The following is a 20,202-nucleotide window of genomic DNA, read 5'->3' as shown; positions in this document are numbered from 1 at the left end:
GTAAGCAGAGAAAGTTATGCTTTGTTTTTACTTTTTAATCAATTAAAAGTTTGAAGAGCTGAATGCTAGTTTGAAATACACTACGCTAACAACAACAACGATCGATATGAGCCACGCAGCCATCAAATACTTGCGCCCCCCCAGTAAAACGAAAAAAAAATCAAAATTCCCACCCTGCTCGAGAGCAGTCGTTACTTGAACCCCGGAGACTAAAAACTACTGCAAATTTCCAATGCTAATCCATAAAACACTACTTCAAACACATATAACGCATATACTCTATATATGTTATATACTCTATATATGTTTTTTTTTCTTTAAGACAAGACGCGCACAATCCCATTGCGTAAATGATTGGAAATTGTCGAAACGTTTTGTATTTAAATAAATTTTGTTATTTAAAAATATATTCTTGTTCTTCTTCTGGTTTGGATTGCCGCCTTGTCCTTGCTGCTGCATAGCAATCTATAGCAATCACACTCATACCGTTGTCACAATTTGAATCACTCACTCAGTCAGCTATATATACTTCTATATATATATATAAACTTTAGTATTGCATATTGATTGGGTTGTAACTAATTTCTATTACATATTGCTATATGGACCCCCAAGAATTTGTTTTGTGTAAATTGAGATATTTGCTGCTTGCATTTCTTTACTTTTCTTTTTCTTATTCTTTTTTCTTTCTTTTCTTTCTAAGTAAATGGAGCTTAGGCGATTATCGTTATCGTTCTGACCTCAGCATAAACGTAATTCAAATGAAAAGTGTTTTAAATAGATTTCAACAAAAGTTAGACATAGTTAAAGATATATATATATATATATGTATATAAACTAATAAAGCAAAGTGTATGTGTATGTGTATGTGTTCTTCTTTCTCTCGGGAATTTCTTGCAGTTCCCACTGTTCAAAATGATTTCTCGCAGCTTTCTTGCTTTCCTTTTAGCCATTCAGACTAGTCTACTACACTACAATTTACAGTTGATATTTGGGATACTGCTGCCAGAGTTGCCAACGCGTCTGCAGCTGCTTCCATAGGCCTCGCATAAGCCCATCAACACCTGCCACGCCCAGGCAGCACATTAACTACTAAATCTTGCCGGCGCTTTCCTGACGCGCACTGTACCTGGGCTCCGTTGGCATCAACGTATCCGTCACCAGCTCATTGGGCGCCTCCAACAAGCCCTTGGCATGCGCCGCCGCCGTGTCGCAGTCCGTGCGCCTTGAGATCAATAGACGAATGTCCGTGTGCAGTGATAAACGACCCGAACGCGATGTTTGGAACCTGCAATTGTACAACATAAATTAGTTTAGCTAATCACAATAAATTGCTTAATAGTCAAAGCATAGTATGAATTATTTAGGGCTGTAAATATGTCATTCGTTTTTGTCACATATTGAAATAGATTTTTGAGTATATATATAAATAAATTGAGTTGACATTAACAAATAAATTGCAGCTAATTTATAATTGGAAGAACATTAATTTAATATAAGCTATTCATTCAGCTGCTCACATTAAATGTTCTTTCAACAAAAGATTAAGCGAATTGATATTGAAAGCAAGCGCAATGCAAAAATAATTCAAATGAATTGATTCATCATCAGCATCAATTTAAACTGCTTAATGTGCAATAAAAATGAATGAATGATAAATTTACATTTTTCTAACTTCAATACATGTGATTTGATTAATTTGAATGACGCATTTACATTAACCTAATATTAATTAATATTAACCTTAGATGTATAGAGTAGCGTAGACGCTTCATCTGCTCTGGGCTGATAAAGTGTCCCAGCTTGCTGGTGGTGGTGGAAGTGGTGCTGCTGCATCCGTTGGTGGTGGGGCTGCTGCTTGGCTCCCGCTCGCGTTCCCGCTGACGATGCAAGCCGACGCCGGGGCAGGGTCCGCTGGTGCTTGGCAGCTCCTCGGCGAGGATGCGCTGGCGTATGAAGGTGCGATGCAGTGGCGGCATGTCGCGCATATCGTAGGGTATGACAAACATGCGCACCACCGTCCCCATGGGATTGAGCAGCGTGGCCTGCACTGTGCCCTGGCGCGGCACGGAGTAACCCTTGCGAGGCAGGCGTATCTCACACTGCAATGATGGAGAAAGATTAGCTTAAGCTGGCGAGGATTACCACCAGGCGAGGCTACGCACCAGGTAAGGCGTGCTGAGCGTTTCGCCCTGCAGCTCGTAGAAATACGCGCTGGCCGGAATGGTTAGCTGTGTGGGACAGAAGCCACCCGAGGCGCCCAGCTGTAGGCGAAAGCCAGAGACCTCAATCTTGGGCAGCAGACGCTTCTGCAGCAGCGATTCCTCCAGATTTCCCAGCAGCGGGCGTGCTCCAAACAGCGTGCAAAGACGCGCGCGTGTTTTCAGCGGCGAACCCGCCGGACTGCACATGCCCGACTCGAAATCCTCATCCGACAGCTGCTCATCGGAGCCCAGCGAGCTGCGATCCGAGCGATCGCTCAAATGGCGCGAGCGTCGCTTATAGAACGCCGCCTGCTTGGCAAAGCGCGGCGAGACGGACAAGGCATTGGGCAGCGTTGGCGCCGAGTAGGATTTTTGCACCTGCAGATTGCTGCAGCTCTCCGGTGGCGTCAGCAGCGACTGTGACTGCGACTGCGCATAGCAAAGTGTCGACGGCTCAAAGCTAAAGGCCAAACTGCTGTCAATGGCGATGGGCGCTGAGCTGGAGCTGGAGCTGCTGCCGCTACAAAAGATTGTCGTCAGATTCACCTTGGGCAGCGCCTTGCGCAGCAGCGGCGACAACAATGGCGGCGGCGTCTCTCTGTCCAGCAGCTGTGCTGCATTCTGGCAGTTGAGGCGCAGCTGGCTGGGCGACTTGCCCGCATGGGCGCCCACGGACAGCAGCGACTGCGATGAGCACTGATAATCCTGCTGCTTGAGCGGCACATGACTGATGGGCGTCTTGAACTGCACCACAAGCGACTCATCTGGCAGTATGGAAATGTGGGGTGGTGTCTGACAGCGTTCCTGTGATTCCAAGGAGCAGCGATCGATCTTGGGCGTGAGCTTGGTAGAGGCGCACTGTGAGCACAAGAGAGAGGAAAGTAATGAGCATGGATTGTCAATTAAGATTCAATAGTTAAATTTATTTTCTGTTTTTTAAAGCTTTTTACGCTCCTCAACTTTCTTATCATAGTTCATCTGCTAAGCTAAGGAAATTCGATAAAATTTCATCGAAAAGTCAAAATTTTAAAAGATAATCCCATGTTTAGGTTAGACAGGTTTCCCTAACGGGAATACCCAGAGGCCATGTGACCCATTGTGACGCTTCTAGGAATAGATGGGATGTGTTCTGGTAAATGGGATGTATGGAGGGGAGGGGAAGGTGAAGTCTTATAGTTAGAATTAAGTTCAATCGAACCATTTATTTCCAAAATATATTAATCATTTAATTCCTATTAATTCTATTAGTTCAGCTGCTCAACAGCGATTCGTCATATTTCTGGACTTTTTCTTTTAGCAATTTTTAATGACTCTAAACCTGCCCAACCCAATTGGTTCCCAATTATTCGACTAGTAGAGATCGATGGAGTAATCTCATCTCGCTTGCAATTGAAAACTCATTCCATTACCTGCTCCACTTCCTGTTCCATGCACACATCATTGCCATGACCATTGCTATTGCTGCTGCTGCTGGTGTGTCCATTGCTGCCATTGGTGACTTGATTGCTCTTCGCTTCGCTAAGCCTCTGACCATTGGCAAAGTTGTGCTGCGTCTTTTGGCGTTTGCACACCTGACAGCCGCTGCCTCCGCCGCCGCCTCCGTTTCCGCCTCCACCTCCGCTGATTGCTGCCTTTAGCTGATTATTGTTCTGGCTCGCGGCCAGACTACAGTTGAGATCGTTGCGAGCTAATCCCTTCCGATTCTTTGGCGTACGCTGTATGGCTTGGAGCAGCAGTTCGGCCTTGTTGCGTGGCGTGCCCACAATGAAATCGGAGCTGCTGAAGCTGCAGCTGGAGATCTCATCCATTTCGGAGGCGCTGCTATCGTTATAGTGCTCGTCTTGCCCATCTAGCGAGTCCTCGCCGCTGCAATTGAGACACATGAGCGTCTTCTCGCTGCCACATTGCTGGCAACTGCTGAGCGATGTCTGTGTGCCAGTTGAGATCATGGCAATGCGACGTGGTGCTCTCAACGTCATGACCATGGCCTGAGTTTGCGCATCTTCCTCTTGGTGCGGGTGCGGCTCCTCCTCCTCCTCCTCCTCATCCTGCTGCTCCTCCTGTTCCATCTGCTCCATTTGTTCATATGGTTTACGTTCGCGCTTCTTATCACGTCGCTGCATTCGCTTGCGATACTTTTGCAGCTGCCGCTCGCGATGTCCGTCCGCCTCCGCTGCCGTCTCCACCTGCTCCGCACCCGTGTGCGTCAGCGTCTCCTCCAATTGTTTGCTACTAGTTCTATAGCTATCACAGCTGCTGCTTGTTGTTGTTGTTGTTGTTGTTGTTGTTGTTGGCGTTGCCGCATGGTTGGCTATGCGTGCCCCCAGCCCAGTGGGCGTGGCTGCGCATCTAGCACCACCGCCCGTGGGCGTGGCAGCAGCTGGCAGCGTGCGCATGGGCTTCACTGCCAGCGGCACAATGTGCGGCAGGCCGCCATTGAAGCGTGGCAAGCTCTTCACGCACACCGCCACACTAAAGTTCTCCGCAATATTCACGTGCGGAAAGTTGTGCACGTTCGCCTTGGCGCTGAAGCCGTCATCGTTGCTGTGGATGCTGCCGCTCAGCTGCGCACTGCAGGGCCTGATCCTATAGAAGATGTTCAGACGCGGACGTCGGCAGGTCGACTGACCCGCCAGGTCGCCCGCATTGCTGGGGCTGCTGGCAAAGATGACACGCCCACTGTCATAGACCGAGGGATCACACTTGCGCAGCAGATCGCACCAGGCCACAATTTGCGAGAAGTACAATTGACTGCGTATGGCGCTGCAAAGCGACGGCAGCGTCATGGTGGGTGGTGGCACTCTGATAAAAATAAAGGAAGAACATTTAGTATTCAAATTCGAATCAAGTTAGCATCACTCACTTCTCCTTGCCGCTTATTATCCATTGCTCCAGTAATATTTTGTGTCCGGCGGGTCCCAAGTAAACCTCAATGCAGACGGGCTCGCGTCGCGCCAAAATCGCCTCCAGCTTTAAACAATGCGCGCGCCAACGAGAACACTAAAAAAAAAGGATTAAATTCAATTTATTAAACAATGTAGAAAATTAAAAATAATATTAAAAAAACTGTTGCTTATGTTTGAATCTCTAAACAAAATTACTTAAAAAATTATCGTTTATTTAAATATAAAAATAATCCATAAATTAAAGTGTTTATTTATCATGCGCGTACTGGGTCTCGATTTTCCTATCCAGGTTTAGGGTTAGGCTAACGTAGCTGAATTTATTATTTGAAAAGAAATTCAGAAATCTTGAACAATATTTGTAGCTTTTACGATTAAGTTGATATATACCGAAAGCAAAATCTTTTACTCGAAAACTTTTTATTTATTAAATTAAATTTGATTTTATAGCGAAAGTCTGTATTTCATTTTTCTAATTTATATTAAATACGTAAGTGAATTTCGTTCAGCAAACATTAGATGGGCTAATGATTATAAACTAAATACCAGAGATGTAAAAGATTCAACTCATTTTTGAATTTAATTCATTTTGAATTAAAATATTTTTGAATTAGAATTATTTTGAAATTGAATTAATTCTTTTCTTTTTTTTTTTTAATTCAATTTGAATGGTTATTTGAATGCATTAATTCGAATTGAATGATTATGATTCTGATTCACATTTTTGTATAAATTATGTTTGGCAAAGTTTTCGTCATATATAGAGCTCTTTGTTTTTATACTTACAGTTATATTTACGTAAGACATATCACAGATGTGCTCCTCAGAAGAAGCATCGGCAGCATCGCCCTTGGCTAGCCCCATCTTCCTGAGGAACTGATCACAGTGTGGCCCGTGCTTGGGCCGTGTGGTGTTGTTGTTGTTGTTGTTGTTATTATTGTTGCTGTTGTTGTTGTTGTTGTTGCTAGTGCAGCTGGCAGTGTTGCTGCTGGCAGTGTTTGCAACCACTGATGTTGTTGCTGTTACAAATCCTCCTCCCACAACTCTAGAGCCAATTCCCATTGCTGCACCCCCACCCGCCCCGCCGGCGCCATTGCGACTGCAGTTATAGTCCAGCAGACTGGCAGCACTAACGGTGCTGCTAGCTGCTCCAAGATTGAGGCTACGCGACTCGGCAACAGTTGGACCGCCGCCACGCAAACAGGTGGTGGCCAAAGATTGCAGCGAGTGTAAAATATTATCCGGTGAACTGGATGAGGCACTGGAGCTGCTTGACTCCGCAGCTGCTGTGGTGACTGTCGAAGTTGCTGAAAACGTTGGAACTCCAGCACGATTCAGCATAACCCGGCGCACAATCTCGTAGTCGCCACGCTCGCCAGCGCTCAACTCGCCATTGATGGAGAGTGACACCAGCTCGGGCTCAGCGCTCATGCCTTGCGCCGAGGGCGAAACCTGACGCAGCTGGCAAAGCTTCTGGGTCCAGAGCTGATGCTTGGCTTGGCTATAGCCATATGCATAATCCTGACTGGACGCATGGGCTGTGGAGCGATACGGATTCGTTGTTATGTTTATAGCTGCACGCGATGTGGAGGGGCGTGGTGAATGGCGTCCTGACTGATGTTGTTGCTGCTGTTGTTGTTGTTGCTGTTGTTGCTGTTGCTGTGGCGGTTTTTGATGTGGTTGCTGTTGGGTTTGATACTCATCATCGGCTATGGGCCTGCCCTCCAGTATAAGCGAGGCCAGGCCCAGCACAATGGAGCTGTAGTTGCTCTGCTGTGCTGCTGTTGCTGTTGTGGATGTGGCGGCAGCGCTGCCGCTGAGAGCAGCAGTGCCACCGTTTTGTGCCAGGCCAGCGGCTGGCGGTGAATTGGTAACACTAGTGGGTATCATTGCTGCCAGCTCCGGACTTGTTGCTTCGACTTCCTGCCCACTTCGTCTGTTGCTGCAGCTGCTGCTCCTTATGTTTGATGTAGTTGCAACTGCAAAAGTGAAAGCGAAAGCGAAAAAGATATTGAATACAAGGCTGTTGTTAGTTTTAGGGGTTGGGTTTGGGTTTGAGGGTGGCATTGATTTGTCTCTTGGCTTGGCAACTGCAGCTTTGAATGTCAGACCAAGCTCTGCAACTGGGTCACCCTGTATATATGAACATCGAATTATGCTTTGAAGGTTGCTGCTATATATACATATGTATATATATATATAGACTGACATCGTTTTACTTTGGCCCAGATCCTTGTCTAGTAGCGACACACTGACACGGCCTCAAGGCGGCCCCCAAAACAAGAACAACAACAACAACAACAATTGTTGCAAAAACCAGGCAACCAGGTCGTTACTTAATCAGGCAGCTGTTGCCATGTCAAAGCACACACAACAGCCAAGAGCGAGCGAGAGAGCAAATGCTGCACAATTGCAATTTTCCTACACATGTTGCTAACGCTGTGTGACGTCACAAGTCAAGCTTTAACAAATTCACACAAGGTCAGTCGGCAGCAATTGCAATTAAGACTCGTAGAATTTAGATTGTTGCTAAAGTCGCGCTTGGCAACAGCAGCAAGCGCACACACACACACACACACACACACAAACAAATCGTGTGCCAGCACAGCTGATTGTGTTTGCTTTAGCAACATGTTGCCAAAACACAAAACAAAATGTCAGAGCGCAAACACGCGCGCGCTCTCTCGCTTCTCTCACGCTCTTAGGCTCTTCGTGTTCGCAGCGCGCAGTTAAAATATGTTTGTGTTTGCTTTTTGCTTTTGCTTTTTGTGTTTTATCTTGACCTGCATACACAATATATAAAACTGGCACGCGAGACGCAAAACCAAAAAGTAAATAGAGAGCAAGCGAGTGCTATGTATGTATTGCTCTCTGTGTTTGTGTGTGTGTGTTTGTGTTGTTAGAAAACATATGACTTTTGTATTCATTTTGCTCACACAAAATCAGTTGGCAATGTTTGCTCACACTCATGCACACACATACATATGCTTGTATTTCTATCTGTGTGTGTGTTTGTGTTTTATACACATACACTTGGCCCATAATAAAGACAAGCATTCATAGCACGCATACAACAACAACTTGTATGAAAATGAGGGCAAGCAAACGGAACGTAACAGCAACAAAACCACAACCAGTATCACACACAGCAAAAGTTTAAATAATGTTTGATTACATTATCGCTCTTTCGCTTTTAAATAAATTTTTGTTTTTTTTTGGCATTTTGTTTTCATTTTTTATATTCTTCTTAGTTATGCTTGATTTACAGTTTTGCTTTCTTTTCATTTACTTTTTTTTCAGAGATTATTAGAGCGCGTGGCCTATGACGCAGTTTGAATACGCTACACTCTTGGTTAGCGAAATGAAACGGAAATGAAACGCTTGAGTTTTTAAAAGAGAAATGCATATGACGAGTTAGCTTAGTGAAGTGCATAAATCAATTGTTTATTACGCTTCTTTTTTTTCATTTACACTTTTAATTGATTTGATTTCTGTTTTGGTCTACACTGTCGCCGTCCTTGGCTTGCTTTTCATTTTGCAATAAACATTTGTGTCAATGCGCATGTGTGTGTGTGTGTGTGTGTGTGAATGCGTTCTACAAATTTATTGCAAAATGTGCATTTGATTTTTGTATAAATAAACTACTTGTCGTTATGCAAAATAATAACAGGCAGCAGCAACAAGAGTGAAAGGCTTTGTTTTGAATGCTAGGCTAGCGTCAACGCACAAGCCGTTCACTACTGTTATATTAGACGAAAATTGCAAAGAAAACCAAAACCTAAAAGACAAAAATGTTGCAATTTCGGAAAACAAGTTCCGACAACTGCGTTACCTTTCGCTTTGCTGTTGCTACTTTTGTTGTTGTTGTTACCTTTGGCTAACTTTTGATTATGAAACGGAACCGCACGTGAGTGCAGATAAAAATAAGAATGTCAGCACACACACACACATACATACATACGTGTATATGGCACAGAAATAAGTCGCATAGCCATGACTAAGGCGGAAATGTTTTTATTTTTGTAGCTTTCCAGCTGAGCGTGTTGCATTGCCGCAAAAACAAATCGCCCATTACATCATGCAACAATGTACATATGTACATCCTCTATTGCTGTCTCTTTTGCACTCTTGACTGTCTTTGTGCACGCGCTGGCCAATTATTTATGCATTCGTATGTGTGTGTGTGAGTTGTGCCTTGCAGATGATTTTGATTAGACTGCCAAAGCATTTTCAAAACGTTGTTGACCTCGTTGACGACCTTACAACTAAAATGCCCTTATGTATGAACAAACAGACAGACAGACAGACAGACAATGTGCGGGCTTATTGAAGCACCCCTCCCAACCCCCCTGCTCGTTGTTATAATTGTGCGCTTTACAGCTGAGTGGACTGCAACATTTTTGAACAGGTCGCACCTAAAATTTATGTGCATGTTGAATTTGAAATTATACAAGATGCCCAACTATGCAGGAAATAGCTTAATTCAAGGTTTTAATTCCCATTATAATGACCTAAAACTATTTCATTCGCTTACCTTTTCTAACGCTGTTAAAATTCCATTATTTAAGCTTTGTTGCTGCAATTAGAATGAGAGAGAGAGATAAACAATTAGAGATTCAGTTTAAAACATTTTCAAGTTAATGCAATCAATTGCTTAATTGTTGCTATTATATGTTAGCTGTGCTTATTCAATTAGTTTGTGTAGTTGATTGCTGACCAAACTGTTACATGGACACCCTGTTTCAATATTATATTGACAATGCCAGGCAAAGAGTTACATTTGCTCGCTCTATCTCTCTCTCTCTCTCTCCCTGTCGCTCGTTAAGAACTGCTTACATGTGCGCAGTAAATGAAAGCAGCAAAAAAAAGAAGAAAAAAATACACAAAATGTAAATTGTAAGCAAACACAGACAAGGCAAAAGCAGTTTGTGTTTGCTCTGCTTCTTATTTCTGTCGTCTTGCTGCGTTGTAACGTGAGCACGTGAGCGAGCACGTCTTGCTTCCACAAATGGAAGTGCGAGTCACACTCACTCACTCACGCTCTGGAGCAGCGAGAGAGAGAGCACAAGAGAGTTTAGGCGACAGGACTTATACACATACATATCTAAATACGCACAGCTTGTGCGTTTTATTTATAGCAAATCAAAATAAAAAGAAAGCAAAAGCACAAGTGTAAAAAAAAACTTGCATGCTCGACTGCAGCATACCCTACAAATGCGCCTAAGCTTACTAAAGTAAAAGAACAAGTCAGTATATGCAGATTTGTTTAATTTATGTCTAAATAGAGCATAGTTTATTATTTGCTTTACTTAAATAATAGTTGACAACATTTATAGGTATTCTAATTTTAAATAAAATAAACGGTATCTCAACTTTGAAGCGTTGAACAGCAAAGGAAAATGACCGCATGGCCAAATAACTCCTTCGTATACACACACATACATATTCAATATGTGTATGCTGCTTTTAGTTTAATTATGGAATAAACCAACAACATTTAGCACTACACACACTAACATGCATACATACATACAAAGTATGTTTGATGTATATATAACTCGCTGCTCATTTACATGCATTGCCAACTGCGCACGTTGATAACTACAAGCATATGTATACATACATACAAATGTACATTGACTATGTATACAATTACACGCGACGCATTTTTGTTCCATTTTCATTTTATTGCGCTTTGCATGCATTTCTCTCTATTGTTGTTAATACTTGTTGTTGCGCCAAAACGTGCTCGCTATATATTCAAACCTAAGATCCAACAGCTGTTCACTGTACATAAAAGGCGAATTTATTTCTAAATTTGGGCAAGCGCTTATCGCAGCCACATGTACATAATTCTTGCGGTCACCTTGATGTGTCTATGTAAACTTTAATATTGCGCAACTCCATCAAATTGTTGCATTTGTTTTTAGCCAACTTGCAGTGCTGCTAATTATACAAGATCGCTGCTCTATATGCTAAAAAGTTGCTACAAGAAAAAAGCTCTCGGCATAATAATATATAAATATGCGCAGCCTTGGATGCACACACCTATGTCCGTTACATTGCTTTAACAGCGATCCACAATTCAATTTTACATATACACACACACATGCATGCATGCATGCATGTATTTAATTAGAAAATGTGTGTCAATTACATTAGAAAAAAAGAACGCCAAGGCGAGTATTTTTCCTGACTTCAAACACACACACACACACATTGAGCGCATATACAATTTGTGGGAGTGGAGTGAGCAATAGAGAGCGAGAGCGAGCGTAAGAGAGCAGTGCTCGTAAGCTGCTGTAAACGTTAGCATTAGTTTGAATTGTATTTTATTTATTTGTTATACAAGCGACAACAACAACAACGCTGAAGGGGGCGTCGCATAGTCTCCCAGCGTGTTTCTTTTTATTTTTGCTTGTATGTTTGCATGTGTGCATGTGTGTGTGTGATCTACAATTATTCAACAGAAAAGCTTAGGCAGCGTGTCTATCTCTCTGCTCTATGTGTGTGGGTGCATATAACACTTTTAAGCTAAAAGATTTAGTCTATGTACACACATATTGCGTTGTTATTATTTTGACTGTATTTGTGTGTGGGGGCACACATTACGTCACCAACACATGCGCAACGCACAGCTGAGCTGTGAGCCACTAACGACGTCACATTTTGAATACATATACAGTAGTTAAAATACAAACCTTAAGAGTTAATGTTTTTGCCTTTTTGGTTCCAAGCTGTTTTTTATTTGGCTTTTTTTTTGTTGTGTGTTGTTGCTGCGTTTTTGTTTTGTGTAATTTTTTATGCAACTTTCAATTGTTCAATTCACACGCATGTTTGGCTTTTTTGTCGACGACTCTGTTGTTGTTTTTGTTGGGGATGTTGTTGATGTATTTGCGCTTTAGTTCTCAGCTGCTGACAACAGCAGCAGCGACAGCGGCAGCAGCACAAATTTGTACGTAGCATTTGAGTTTTCAACGTGAATTTGAATTTGAATTGAAACTGAATTGAAGCGAATTGAAATCGCACTCACACAGACACACACACACACACGCGCGGACTCAACTGTATTGTGTATATAAACAAAACGCTTGCTCTGTCTCTTTCTTGGCTTTATTTTTTTGTCAGATTTCAGCCAGCGAGCTAGCGCGAACGTCAGCAGGTAACTACGCGTTTAGTGGAAGACAAATAAAAAAAAACGCCAGCTTATTATTGACAAACCAAAAAACGAACAGCATAAGAAAAAAAAACAAACTTGTTCACTGCTTAGATATTTTTTTTCTTGGTCTCTTGCACTTTGTAGCTGTGCTTTGCCTTTGTCTCTATGCCTTTTTGCTAAGTTTGCTGGCTGGCTGTGTTGGCTTGTCTGCTGTCTGTCGCGCGCTCTCGCTCTGTCTCTCTCTCCGCCTCGCGTTTATTAGAGCCTCGAGTGAGTTGACGATGTTGTCGCTTGCGCTGTCGCTGCTTGAATGAACACAGCTGTTAATATATACCTGACTATATAAAATGTTGTTCGGAAGAGAGCAAAATCCAGAATGCCCGCTCTTTGCCCAGACGTGAATAACAAAAGCGAGCCAGCAACTTTCTAAAACAGCTGAGCGAGCCACCAAGCACTCACACACACAAGCGAGCGTCAGATAAATACATCGTATATACTTATACTTGCACACGTTGCCAGCGCTCTTATACATAGTATTTATTTATTATATACAAAAGCAAACGTGGCTTATGTACCTCTCGGTTTGCTGTACATAGTGCTATGTATGGAAACTACGTCGTATATTTATTTATAACTATGTAGCTATCAGCAGCAATATTTTTGGGGGGCGATATGTTGCTAGCAACATGCCAATGTTGCCAAAGGGCTGCGTCAATAAATGTTGCTGCGCAGCTGCTGCGCATGTATACAAAAATCATATGGAGAGCAACAAGAAGCAGAGTTGACAAAACATATGCGCGCAAAAGATAAATAACGTTATATGTATGTATACTTATATGTATGTATTGCGAAATGGGGGAGAAGCTATTGTATGTGTGTGTGTTGTTGTTGTTGGTATCTTTGATAAAGATTCAATAACAAAAGCGAAACGATTGTGCTGATGAAACAAAAACACAAACACACACACACACACACACACACACACACACACACATGCAGCGAACCCGTTTCCATATGCTGGGTGTGTACATCAAGTAAAGTTGTTAACTGCTTGTAATGTTGCCTTGGCTTGATGTACAGCTGATGTACTTGTTGGCTGCCAGCAAAAAGAAAACGCATGCGCTGGAGCAACAACAACAACAACAACAGCAGTTTTACATAATATACTATGTAAACTGTTTTTGTTTGTGTTATGATTTCCTTCAAGTGCTATGTGGACTGGCCTGCATCAACGCCTTATCAGTGACACCCGCACCAACACGCATACACGTAGGCTCATAAAAAAATTAATGATATGATTATACATTGGCACAGTCGCGGCCAAGCAAATAAGTACCAATCCCTTTGTGCGCTGGCGTTGAGCCGAAGGCGAAAAAAAAAAAACATATTTTAATGACCCCCACAAGAAGCCAAAGTTGGAGGACAACAGCAACAACAATAAGAAGAAGAATCGCAAACAAAGCAGCAGCAGAAAAAAAAGCTGAGTAAAATGCTCGCCTTCTTGGGTTCGTCTGCTTTATGTCTGAATGTATATGTATGTGTGTAAATAAACATGCATACATATGTATGCATGGTTCTTGTCTGTCTGGTTCCTGTGCAAAACACACAAAAAAAAACAGGAAAGCCAAAGAAATTGTTGAACTCTCTTGAATATGAAATTTGTCTGCAGATTCAGATACAGATACTTGTGCGTACATACATGTATGTATGTATGTATGTACATATGTATTTATGCCTAATTAATTGCATTAGTCGCTTCATTAGCAATAAAAACATAAATGATAATGACAACAATTTAATTAATTTTAAGAAATCAATGTTCATTAGCATTAATATTCAAAACTAATCTCAAATAAACATTTCATTAGCATTAATTGTTTAATATAATAATAATATATATTTATAAAGAATTTAATGCAATATTTTTACAATCTATGCTTTGAAATCAAGGCAAAAGCTTTCAAGATCATTATACCCTCATATTCAAAAACAGCAAGCAGAACCATCTACAAATTTTCAAATGAAATATAATTATGACATCAGCATTCAAAAAAAATGGCTGGCAGAGTTTGGAAACCTAATTATGTAAAAAACAAAAACCATTTAGGCAGAACTTTTCTAAATAAAACATAAATATGAAAGTGTATTGAATAGCATGAGAACTAACAATTTGTTCAGCTGATATTACTGTAAGCAGTTATAATCTATCAGGCAAGATAATAAATAGCAGGTTTTTCAATAAATATTGACAAGTTTTCAAGCGTTTCAACTTCTTTTGCTTTTATCTCAAATTACAGACAAATGACAAACATACATATATATTGTATATATGTATATGTGTGTACTTAGGCGTACAAATAAAACGTGTTTCCAAAGTCAATGCAGGTAGTAGTTTTAACAGAATCGATGTTCGATAAAAAATTTTCCATGCTCAAAACCAAAAAAAAAAATACCAAAACAACCACAACGACGACAAGCAACGGTAAAACGCATGTGAAAAACAGCTGATGGAAAGTGGCAAAAAGCAAGATGAGGGGGGAATTAATTTCCCCTCGCAGCTACACAAAAGAAACTTTAAATGCAAGAGGCCTTGAGTTTAATTAAAAGCTTTTGATGATCAACGCGTAATTAGAGGAAAAAGTTTGGCAAGCAAATAAACAACAAAGTCGACTAGCTAATGCGCTACATAAATAAATTATATATTTATATATAACATATAACATTGCTGAGAATTAAAGCAAAATGTGCTATGTGCTCAAAAATGATTTTGTTATTGCTTTTGTAGCTCAATCAAGATAATTAATTGTTTTTAAACAAACTTTGATGGGGCACACACACGGCTTTTGCTTATGGCTGTGTGTGTGTGTTGCTAAATATTATTTAGTTGCTGCTCTTACTGCTTTGCGCTCTTTAAAGCAACGCTCAGCTGCTGCTCTGTAGGTATGAAAGAGAATGAAACGAAAGGGCAAAGCTGTCACTGTATGTGTGTGTGTGATGTAAATATTCTATTGTTTGTACATACAAACATATGCGCAGTGGTTTTTTAATTGTTGGCGATCAGCTGTTTCGATAATGCACAAACAATAATTGAATACACTTAAGTACATCAAGTGCTGGCAGCTTAGCAACATTATTGTACATAATGTATTGGCATTATATACACTTAACTTTTCAATTTTGTTGTTATTGTTGTTATGGTGCCGCCGCACGTTGCTTTAAATGTGAAACAAATTGTATAGAACGCAATTGTTTAAATTTCTCATATGTGTGTGTGTGTGTGTGTGAGTGTGTGAGAGTTGTAAATGACTTTGGACTGATATAGACAATTTGTTATACAATACGTAATATGTTACATGTTGGCAATTATGAAACTTCTGCCGTTCTGCTATGAATATATCTGATGTAACTTATTGTTAGCAGCTTAGCTACACGTGCCCAGCCAACATATACACAGCTAAATTGTCAAGCTGTGTGTGTGTGTGTGTGGGTGTGTTGAGAGCATCAACAGCTGCAAATGGTTTGCCTCTCTTTAGCGTAGTGGGAGTAAACTATTGTAAGCAGGTGTCATGCATAGTTGATGTAAAATCAAGTGACTGCTTGTCACGCTATTGAATTCTAATATATATACATATGTATGTGTATGTGTGTGCATAAATAAATTAATAGAATTATGTTGTTGACTTTTTACACAGCTAAAGTCCAAGTGTTTCTATCATTAACTCGATGACTGCACATTTATTTCTATACCTTAAGCAAAAGCTCAAAATGTTAACGAGTTAGAGAAATTTGTATGCATGTGTATAAACATAAAAAAAAAACAATGCATACCAAATATCAAAACAATCAAAGCAAGTTTTTTTTTTGGCAGCAGCTCTTACCACGAGGGTCAACAACAAAGGCAGGTGCGTCGTGTAAACAACAGCAAGCTACCCTCAAAATGTAAGAGAGCGGGGCGAGCGGGGTGTGCGGGGGGTCTGGCTACCAGACAGAGACATCTACCTACTCCCCATGATTATTCTATTTCTACCGTGACTAAGTTAAGCTTCAAGTCCATCAGCTGTCTACCAAAATATATTTGTATGTGTGTGTGTGTCTATGTAAATATTTGGTGAGTTCAATGGCTCTCCTGAATGAGCGCGGCGCTCTTCCAAAAAAAAAAAATAATGTTAACGCTCTTTATTTTCTTCATTTATTTTGGTTGCTGTTGTTGTTATTGTTCCTGCTTTTTTTTTGCGCACACGTTTGCCCAAAGTCATTCAACCCAAAAACAAAATAACGCAAAATAAAACGCAAAAAAGGAGACGGGCGCTGCGACGTCGACGTCGCAGTCGTCGTCGCTTGGGCATGGAATGGGCACAAAACGCTTGGCGATGTTGATGGCGGGGTCACTGTGCGTGCTCCGCACTCTCTCCCTTTACTTTCTCACTCACTCTCTCTCTCTCCCGCTCTCCCCATAACGCTGTCAGTTAGATTAGCAACAACAACAACAACAGCTTAAGCTTTGGGTTAAAATTTAGAAAATTGACTGACGCCAACTAATGAAATTATATAGCAGAAGCCAAAGAACTCAGGATGTGCTCATTGTATAAAATTTTGGATCATTGCTCGATGAGCATTTGTGTTTGTTTACAGACACAAAGCAGGTTAAACTAATAAATAATCCAAATTGGAAATACGCTTTAAAGTATTTTATTTTTATGTATGTAAAAACTTTGTTATCACCCAATGCATACAGTTTCTATTTTATTTTATCAGCCCAAAAACTAATATACGACCCTGAACAGGGCCACACACCCCTCCCAGACCGAGACCACAGATAATAACAATATACTTGAATATGTATTTTATTTATATGGTGGTATGTGTGGATCGCCACAGTTGATAAGCATAGACCAATCTTTATTGTGGCTTCTATTCTTTGCTTTGTTTTCACTTCCAGTTTCTTATCTTGTTTATAAATTTATGCATACAGCAATTCATTTTTATAACTTGTAACAGCATGTACCTTTAATATTACTTTGTAAAAATTATATTCGAGTAATTTTTATCTTTCTTTGGAACTGGACCTTTAAAGTGTGATGAAACGATAGTTCTGATTCTTATGATTTATGAATACAAAATTATTGACAGTCTTTCATTAATTTGTTAACTAAAGGCCTCTAATTAGACAATAATGCAGACATATTATTAAAGTTGTTGAGAAGTTATACAAATCGCTTGCTTTTTGTTTTTAAAAAGCGTTTTAAATATGGCTTGACATTTTTCTTTTTAAAAAGTTGGCAACACTGGCTATAATATACGCTTTTTATGCCAAATGTACGCAGAAATATAAATTCTACAATTTAATCACTAGCCAAATACCTTTTAATGCTTGCCAACTATATTAAATCTATTTAAAATAAACAGTCTACGGATTTCAAAATCAGCTCCAACTAAATGCTTGGGAAACTTTAATGGCCACTCAGTTCTAAAAACTCGTCATATGAATTTCCGGCTCTAGCCTATGTGTTATATGAGTAATCATTATAGTACAACTGTCTGACACGCACACACACACACACACACACACACTAGAATATTTATAACTGCATTTGTATCCATGTGACACATTAAATTTGCACTTTGAGTAGATAATGCGGCAGTTGTACATTGTTGGGGGGATAAATAGCCATGAGCTGAATCGCAGATAAAGATAGCTACAAACAAAGAGAGATACTAACTGAATATTAAGTGTAATCTGTGGATTGGTGTGCCACAGGTTGAACCTCACGTCAGCAAAGCGTAGGCAGACGCAGGTAAACAAAGATATAACGTTGATTGTCTATTTTAAGACATTACATTATAAATATCGTGAAGCTTTAATGGTTAGAAGTCTTTACCAAACTGAGCATCAAACAAAATAGCCGCATCGGTTGCTATTACTAAGCTTAATGTATTATTAATTTATAAGCTAGGTTTGCAAAAAAGTTAGGTCAAAGTTAGTTTGTTATACATCAAGTGTAATAAAAACACCTTAAAGTTGCTTTTCAATTGGTTTGACCTTTATGTTTTTGGTTTGAAGCTTATTAATATTATTAAATAAATTTTGTAATCTATTTCATCTTTGCTCATTTACTTTCTTAAGTTTAACGCCTTTGTATCGGTAAGTAAACCTTACCAGCTTCCATCTTTAACAGGGTTCAGTAGCCCTCATAAAAAACAAAGACACACACTGTTAACTACTTAAGCAGAATTTTCTTTGTTGTCTGCCTTTGGTTTGGATTCTTAAGCTGCGTCGTCGTAAAGGAAATAAAAACGTAGCTCCAAAGCGAAAATGACAAATTCAAGGATACAAACACACACAGAGCCAAAGTAACAAAGAGAGAGAGAGAGAGAGAGAGAGACAGAGGCAAAAAGAGCAAACAGTTTCTTTGTCTGTGGCAAAGGCACAAAGCAGACGCACAGCTGATTGAGAAGAACAAGCAGCAATCGGCAATAACAAACTTAAGCGGGAGATGGTGGGGGCGAGGCTTATGGGGGAATATGACAGGGAAACGAACCTGCTGTTTGCCTGTCAAAAAAAAAAAACAACGCAAATGAGACGCAGTGAGACGTGAATTGAAATCATTTACTTTAACCATATAGGGGAGCAGCCAATATATGCACCGACACTTACATACATACATATGTATGTATGTACAGAAACAAGTTTGAAGCTCAGCGACGCAATCTTCAAAGCTCCCTGTGAAATTACAATTCTAACTGCTATATACTATTCAATACATTTCTATGTATATATACATATAAACATATGTACATATGTTTATATTTACATTGTATGTGACGCATTGTGTGCGCAGAAAGTTCAAAGTAATTAAAAGCAATGGGCAGCCAAATCAAAATGAAATGCAAAATCAAAATGGCCGACGCACTTACCGTTTCACACAAAACGAATTTAAAGTTGTGTTGCACATATGTGTACATATATTTGTTGTTCCAGTTTGTTGCCAATTATTTAATATTATCAAACATTATTGCAGTTTATTTCTCATTTATTTATCACATAACACGAACGCGTACTTTGTACATAAGAATATGTACTCATAACGCCGATGCTGCGGCGACTGCTACGCTCAGCTGTGTGTGTTTTGGCTTGTCCGCCCCTGCGACACTTCTGACTATGCGTTGCTTTAAAAATTTTCTCACATCGATTATTTATTGCAATTGCAGTTTGGTAATTGCAAACGCGCACACAAACGCCGACACAAACACGAGCCGTCGTTGAGAACTTTTACATAATCATAATACAAAATGGACACTGTAGACACCAGGCCCCATTTATTTCTTATTTCACTGCATTGCACATTCTTCTTTTCTCTCTTGGTCGCTAGTTGCTTTCTGCTTTCCTTGAACTTATTACAGCCCACATGCACACATTTTAACGTGTGTGTGTGTGTGTGTATGCTAACTGTATACGCAAGCAGCACTGCAAGTTTATTGGCAAGCAAAGCGGAAACCCCAAAAAACATTAATTAATTAATTAAAAGCAACAAAAAATGCCAAATGTTAGGCGCCCGAGCTTATGCTGCCCACCGTTCTCTTTCCCTCTCCTTCTATTCGCCAACAACCGCCGCGCTCACTTTATTGTTGTCTTTGTCTTTATTTGGGGAAATTGATCGTTGCTGCAGTTGCGGCTGCTGTGGACGTTAACGTTAGCAGTTACGAAAACACTTTCACTGACGTTTGAAGCGCCTGCTGCTGCAGCTGTTGAGCTTAGCATAATTGCGCGGCACACACACACTCTAACTACTACTGAAAACGGCAAATAGTTTATAATCCGCTCATAATTGTTTATTATTACGCGAGTAACACTTTAGAGATGCTAGCTGGATGTCGATATACAAATTAAGCGAACAATAACAATGTAATCGAAAGGCGTTGTTCAGAATGAAGCTGT

The 20,202-nt window shown here is 40.4% G+C and overlaps 1 protein-coding gene across 1 annotated transcript; it reads right to left on the bottom strand.

Annotated features, from left to right (window-relative positions):
* Positions 1 to 640: 640 nt before the first annotated feature.
* On the bottom strand, positions 641 to 19,276 carry LOC108596559. Its single transcript, XM_017982457.2, has 8 exons — positions 19,182 to 19,276; positions 9,642 to 9,683; positions 5,894 to 7,086; positions 5,068 to 5,204; positions 3,614 to 5,006; positions 2,166 to 3,062; positions 1,744 to 2,102; positions 641 to 1,288 (listed from the first exon to the last, which is right to left on the bottom strand). The coding sequence occupies exons 3-8, from the start codon at positions 6,995 to 6,997 to the stop codon at positions 1,093 to 1,095; spliced, it is 4,086 nt and encodes a 1,361-aa protein (XP_017837946.1). The 5' UTR covers positions 6,998 to 7,086; positions 9,642 to 9,683; positions 19,182 to 19,276; the 3' UTR covers positions 641 to 1,092.
* Between the last annotated feature and the right edge of the window lie 926 nt (positions 19,277 to 20,202).

This window comes from Drosophila busckii, chromosome 2R (genome assembly GCF_011750605.1).
Source record: "Drosophila busckii strain San Diego stock center, stock number 13000-0081.31 chromosome 2R, ASM1175060v1, whole genome shotgun sequence".
Lineage (NCBI taxonomy): Eukaryota > Metazoa > Arthropoda > Insecta > Diptera > Drosophilidae > Drosophila > Drosophila busckii.
Note: the sequence above shows the minus strand (reverse complement) of the source record. Positions and strands in the feature narration are given on the sequence as shown.